The 7,054-nt window shown below is 47.9% G+C and overlaps 1 protein-coding gene across 1 annotated transcript; it reads left to right on the plus strand.

Annotated features, from left to right (window-relative positions):
- The first annotated feature begins 1,283 nt into the window (after positions 1-1,283).
- Positions 1,284-1,803, plus strand: LOC119254864 (histone H2A-Bbd type 1-like). Its single transcript, XM_037521916.2, has one exon. It carries the CDS (start codon positions 1,343-1,345, stop codon positions 1,694-1,696), a length of 354 nt encoding a protein of 117 aa, XP_037377813.1. The 5' UTR covers positions 1,284-1,342; the 3' UTR covers positions 1,697-1,803.
- The last annotated feature ends 5,251 nt before the right edge of the window (positions 1,804-7,054 follow it).

A 7,054-nucleotide genomic window follows, 5' to 3' on the forward strand; every position in this document is an offset into this window, starting at 1 on the left:
CCTCTGTGAACATGCCAAAACATTTCTCACATAAAGAAATCAACAGATTTATGGCGAATTCACAAAAGAACCCTCAGGAGAGAAAATGGAGTATTGTTGGGCAACCGCAAGGCAGCGATGCAAGTGGAGGCCACACGGTTTGGTTGCTGTGTGAATGGGGTCCCTGGAGCCGGCTGCGCGTCCCCGGTGCCCTGCAGCCTCCAGAGATGTCCGTGCGTGTAGGGGCCACGCGGGAGGAGTCAGCAGCCTGGAGCGGCGGCCGAGAGACCAGGTAGCATTGTCCACTGGAGCACATTTTCTGGAGAGACTGTCCAAGCCCAGCAGAAAAGCCGAGATTCCTCAAAAGAGGAGGGTCCAAAGCTTAGCTATTGTAAACAGTGCTGCTATAAACATAGGGTGCAGGTGCTCTTTGGAATTGATGTTTCTGTGTCCTTTGGGTAAATACCTAGGAGGGGAATTGCTGGATCCTATGGAAGCTCTATGTTTAGTAGGTCCAGAAATCTCCACACAGCTCTCCATAGTGGTTGGACCAGTTTGCACTCCCACCAACAGTGCAGGAGAGTTCCTTTTTCTCCACACCCTCGCCAACATTTGTTGTTGCTAGTTTTTTTAATATGTGCCATTCTCACTGGTGTGAGATGGTATCTCATGGTAGTTTTGATTTGCATTTCCCTGATGACAAGTGATGTTGAACATTTTTTCATATGTCTGTTGGCCATTTGCATTTCCTCTTCAGAGAAGTTTCTTTTTAGCTCTTCTGCTCATTTTTTGACTGGATTATTTTCTTTGTTTTTGTTGAGTCTCATCAGCTCTTTGTAGATTTTGCAGCAACATGGATGGCGCTGGAAGGGATCATGCTCAGCGAAATAAGCCAGAAAGAAAAAGAAAAATACCGGATGGTCTCACTCATAGCAGGAATCCAGAAAACCTAAATAAGGGACCAGGCAAAAGAATAACTATAAGAAAGAAAATATCAAAATCAACAAACAACTATGAACCAGAGACACTCTATGGGGGGTTGGGGGGCGTGGAAAGGAGGGCTTGGGGGTCAAAATAAGGGGGTTGTAATTGTATGGGGAATATAAAAATAAAATTTAAATTAAAAAAAAAGAGGAGGGTCCAGTGATCAGGGAGATCGAGGAGGGTCCAGTGATCATGGTTGCTGTCACGGTCGCGTCTCTGCAGGCCAGGTCAGGGGGCCCGGGGGTCGCCATGACATCACAAAGCCTGAGTTGTCACAGAGGCAGGCTGGGGGTCCAGCGGGCAGCAACCAGCACTGGACCCTGGCGAGGCCCCGCTGGACAGTCGCGCCCCGCAGACCCGGGCCGGAGCCAGCACCACCATGGCCGGGAGAAGGCACCGCTGCCGCGCGAGGCCCCGCAGGCCGTGCGTCTCCCGCTCCGCGCGGGCCGAGCTGCAGTTCCCCGTGAGCCGCGTGGACCGGCTGCTGCGCGAGGGCCACTACGCGCCCCGCCTCCGCTCCGCCACGCCCGTGTTCCTGGCCGGCGTGCTCGAGTACCTGACCGCCAACATCCTGGAGCTGGCGAGCAAGGAGGCGCAGAGCCACCGCAGGATGCGCATCACGCCGGAGCACGTGCAGAGGGCGATGGACAAGGACCAGCAGCTCAGCCTCCTCTTTGAAAAGGACACCCCGCTGGAGGTGTCCCCGCACCTCGGGGAGGGGGTGCCCCAGTGAACGCTCGTCCCCGAGCCGGATCAGCCTCATCTCGTGCCCTCCTGACCCACAGATGAGGGGGCCTGGGCTTCTGTGGTTAACACACCCTATTAAAGTGTTTAAAAACAGAACAACGTGTCTAAGCAAGTTTCTACTTCTGTACAGAGGAGGCTTAAATATCGCAAAAATGCTATGTACGATATCAAAATGAAAACCTATTTGATTTTTTTAAAGATTTATTTATTTATGCAAGAGCTGGGGTACAGGCCAGATGTGCAGGAGGGTGAGAGGATTCACCAGAGACAGAGTGGGGAGCAGAACAGGCAGACTGACTGAAATCCACTGCTGAGGGGAGCAGCGTGCGAGACAGGAGAGGTCTGCTGCGCCATGTGGGTATCCCCATGGCCGGCGGGGATGGAACCAGCACTGCAGAGGCTGCCAACAGCTTCACAGCACTGCACTCACCCACCTGCGCCACCAGGGAGGCCCTTGATTATTTCTTTTTTTTTTTTTTTTTTTTTTTTTTTTTAATAGAGGCATGCTTTATTTATTTGTTTGCTGGTTTGTTTTGTTTGTTTTGTTTATACATGCACTGGGTACAGTCCGAAGTACGGGAGGGAGGGTGAGAGAATTCACCAGAGCCAGAGCGGGGAGCAGAGCAGGCAGAAGGACCGAAGTACACTGCTGAGGGGGAGCACGGCAGGAGAGGTCTGCGCGCCATGTGGGACCCTCCTCCGGTGGCCGGGGAGCAGCCGGGGATCGAACCGGCGCCGCAGAGGCCGCGCGCAGTTTCGCAACCCAGCGCTCAACCGCTGCGCCACCGGGGAGGCCCTTGATTATTTCTTTATTCAAAGGAAATACATAATCGTTTCTATGTATGTGATATATGTGTGTATATACGTGTGCATATGTGCATGTGTGTGATATGTGTGTATATACGTGTATGAATCCCATAATAAAATGTTCTAACACGTACAAGTGTGGTGACTTTATCCAGCTAATAGAAAAATGACTGATCATTTCTGGCTGCCAGGCATAAGGCAAGTCTGCTGGGGCCTCTTGATATTGTTACTTCACCAAGGAACTGCTAATGAGATACGTCCCCCCTTCTCTGGTCTTGAGTGTTGTTATCTGGAACTTGAGGCCCACGTGGAAATCAGCCAAGGAGCAGGGGCAGGCCCTTGCATTTGGCTCTGCTAAGAGGGAAAGAAACTGTGTTCTTGGTGATGTTAAGGAGCCAGTGAATTCCGGACTCACCATCCCTCCAAGTTTTATGATTTCCTCACTAAATATTCTTTCAAAAAATTATTTATTTATGCTTATAAGAACTGGGGTACAGGCTAGAGATGCGAGGGGTGAGAGGATCCACCAGAGACAGAGCGGGGAGCAGAACAGGTTGACTGACTAAAATACACTGCTGAGGGGAGCAGTGGGTGAGACAGGAGAGGTCTGCTTGCCATATGGGTCAGCTCCCTGGCCAGGGATTGAACTCATGCTGCAGTAGCTGGTGTTAGCTTCATAGTGCTGAGATTTAACCCCTTGTGGCCCCAGGGAGCCCCTCACTAAATTTTCTTTAGCTGAGGGCAGGATTCTCAAAGTGTGAGCTCCGAAGAGGTCCCTGAGACACTTTCAGAGAGTTCTTATATTTTCAGAGAGTGCTATTCCTCATTCTTTCAGCGGGAACAGTAGCGTTTCCCAGAGGCTCCATGATGTGTAACACGCAACAAATCAAACACAAAGGTGGTGGGAAAACCAGGTGGCTTCTGTGAAGTCATATACTGAGAGATTTGTAAAAATGTAAACGATACTACTTTGCTGATACCATTTTTTTTAAATACACGGTGGAATATTACTCAGCAATCAAAAAAGATAAACACATGCAGTTTGCAGCAACATGGATGGAGCTAGAAGGGATCATGCTCAGCGAAATAAGCCAGAAAGAAAAAGAAAAATACCGGATGGTCTCACTCATAGCAGAAATTTAGGAAACCTAAATAAGGGACCAGGAGAAAGACTAATTAATACAAATAAAAATCAAAATCAACAAGCAACTATAAACCAGAGACACACTACGGGGGAGGGAGGGGGACCCTGGGAGAGGAAAGATTAGGGTTAAAATAAGGGGGGGTGGGAACTGTATGGGGTATATAACCAAAATGAAAATGCATGCATTGTGAAAAAATGAAAAATGATGTAAGAATTATACAAAATAAAATATTAAAAAATCCTGATAATTTTAAATTAAAATCTCAACATGGGATAGGTATCTGTTAAAGTGAATGAATAAATATATACTTTAAATGTTCTCCAATATATTTTTGGCATAGTAAATATTAATAGAAATCATCCAAAGACCAGCGGTCCTTTAGATCCTCAATAATTTTGAAGAAGGTCAGGGATTCTGAGATCACATATTTTAGATCCACGAGTCTAAACCAATGTGGCTTCGTGTCTTCTGACTGAATGAGGCTTATTCACTGTTAAGGATTGTTATTCTTGGTGTGGGAAGGAGGCAGGGCTGGTGACTACAGTCTGTTCCTTTTGCTCACAGTTTTAGAATTTTAATTTATCCTTAAAGGTTATCAGTTCAGAAATGTTCCCTGGATGTAAAACGTTTTCCTCTGCTTTTTCTTTCACTAACACTTTTGCTTGGAATGCGGAGATTCAGTCCGCACAGGTTTATTCACTGCATGTTCTCTTGCATTAACTCCTCAGTTCTTTTCTACATCCCCCCACCGCCCCATGCCTTTCATTTCGTTTTTCATACCTTGTTTTCTCCTGGTCCTTTTCATCAGGATTCAGGGGGGATGGTGCACGCTGCTTCTTTCTAATATTGATTTCAGGCAGCATCAGTTCTGTTCAGTTTCATTTGTCATTCTTCCACTGGGGCTCAGTATTCTCGAAACCCGTTTCATCTCATCGTCTCCCTTTGCATCCAGTTTTGTTTTCCTTCCTGTTCTCTGGATATTGTCCTTTACTTTTTATGGGGACAATTTCATAGTGTATTTCACAGAGCACACCACCTGTGGGCCCCTCAGTGCCATGGGTACTTAGTTGTGCATCATTTCCCTGGGGGTGCCTCTTCCTCGCCCCACCATTTCCCTCCTAGAGGTGGCTGAGCAGGGAAAACACTCTTCAGCTGAGTGGATAGAGAGACCCACAGGTTGCTGCCTTTCTCCTGTGTCAGTTTACCTGCTTTCACTTACAGCTGGAATGGGGGCAAGCTTATGCTCCCCTCGACTTTGCATGGATCCCGAGGAGCATTTGCTTCTGTCCCCTCTGTCTTTTGTTGCTTCGGGCAATACCACACTGACAAAGACATGGGAGTCGTGGAGCAGGCTACATAATGCAGGATACTGCTGAGAGCAAGATCCTGGCTGTTTTTATTGATAGAGTAATCACAGAGCATCAGCTACGTGGTTTAGGAGGACAAGGAGAAAGGATGGTGACACTCAGGAATGTCATCTAGGGCTTGGGGGACATGAGTCTGCTGACCATGTTATCAGCCTGATGACCAAGTGTTGTCATTGAAGCCAGACCCCAGACCCCTGACCACCGTCCTAATCTTATCAACGAGGCATTTCATTGATCAGCTTCTGGGGTCCTTTTCATACATCAGTCCTCGGCCCCCCCGGGCGTTCCCAGTCACACCTCATGATGTGTGAGTCGGGAGTAAGTTTATGCAACCGTCCTCAGCCCTCTGGGCATTCCTGGTCATACCTCTTGATGCATACCCTTCCCAGGGTATCAAGCTTTCTGCTCTTGATTGATATGAAAGGCACCTTGTAAGGTTTGGCTCCTGCGGCTCATTGAGCGGTTCTGAAGGGCAGTTCTGACCTTGTATAGGAATGCAGGACTGCAGGTAACTCTAATGGCAGCCGAACAGGCCGTCAAGTCTAGCAGACCCACAGTCTTTTAGGGTTGTCCTTCCCACTGCAGGCCAGATGCAAACGCATGCAGGTGTCAAGGCCAGCCCACAGCCAGCCCCTACTGCCCAGGTTCCCTCCAGGGGTCACTGCCCCCAAATGTTCTGTGGGACTCTCTTTCTTCAACTTTCTGTTGTCCAAAGTTTCTAATGTTGGGTTAAAAGAAGATACCAGGGAGGGGTAGGGAAGGGGCTGAAAGGAGACAGGAAAGACGCATGCTGACGGAGGAGCCAGCTTGAGTGGACAGAGGAAAGACCAGGCCCCTCTGTGGCACAAGTCCAGGGAGTGCGGCAGCTCTGGGAGCTCCCTCTGCACAACTGCACAACTGCGGAGCTCCCTGGACTCCTGCAGCACCACAGCGGGGGCCCAGGAGCTGGCTGCAGCCCCATTTCTATTCAGTTTGGTTTTTTTCCTTTCTTCCACCTTCTCAACTCCTCGGCCACTGCTTCATGCTCCTCCCGCTCATTTTCTCCTCACATCCTTCTTTCTCTTCCCAACACTCCTCTTCTTCCTCCTGCTGCCTCCTCTTGCTCCTGTTATATGAGTGAAGGTCTTCAGGTGCAGCATGTCTACAAGACATCTTCAACATCACCCAACAAGTATGTAGTAAGACTGAGGTTCAAACACTTCAGTGTCCACCCTGAGAACCAGCATGTCTTTCGACTTCCTTACCTACTTTATTTCAGCCCAGTCTCTGCACAAGCACAGGGGCTGGAGAACGAGGGGATGTGGTTGGGTTGATGGCCTCAGTAGTCACTCAGATCCCTCACAAGCTCTTTTTCTGTTCCCTGTGTTATTGTGAATACCTAGAAAGGATCATCTTGTATTTTGTGTGGATTTTATTCAGAGACTAAAGACTGAGTCTAGGTTTTGTGCCCAGCACCTGGCACTGTGTGGAAGTGAGTGCTGCACGGAGACTGCCTGAGTCTAACTGTGACTCTCATTAGAGGTGTGACCTTTGGCAGGTTACCTAATCCCTCTACGACTCAAAATGCTCACACATAAAATGAAGAAAATAATACTGATAAGTGATGTGATCTATGGAAAGCATTTAGGATAAAGTGTTCAATAAATATAATCATTATGTGCAATTCAGATAGTGCTGTTTTCTAATGGATTTGACAATGATGAGGCACTGTTTTATTTTTGTTTTTTTATTTATATATATTTTATATCATTGATCATTTTTTAAAAAAGTTTGTGTCTCCTCCCCCGCAACCCCAGGTATATTCCCTATAGAATTTCCTTCCGTAGTTCACCCTGAAGCACTGTTTTAAACTGGAAAATTCATTCCATTTCATGTAGCAGTAGTACTAGTAGCTCCTGCAGAATTAAATTTGCCAAAATGAAGTCAGACTCACTTTCCGCTGGGACCACTATATAGATTAAAAGTATCTGTGTGTACCTGGGTGACGCCACACCTTCTGCAGGGGAAGTTGCTCATTAGCTGGGG

This window comes from Talpa occidentalis, unplaced genomic scaffold (assembly GCF_014898055.3).
Source record: "Talpa occidentalis isolate TD23 unplaced genomic scaffold, MPIMG_talOcc4v2.1 talOcc4.3, whole genome shotgun sequence".
Classification (NCBI taxonomy): Eukaryota; Metazoa; Chordata; class Mammalia; order Eulipotyphla; family Talpidae; genus Talpa; species Talpa occidentalis.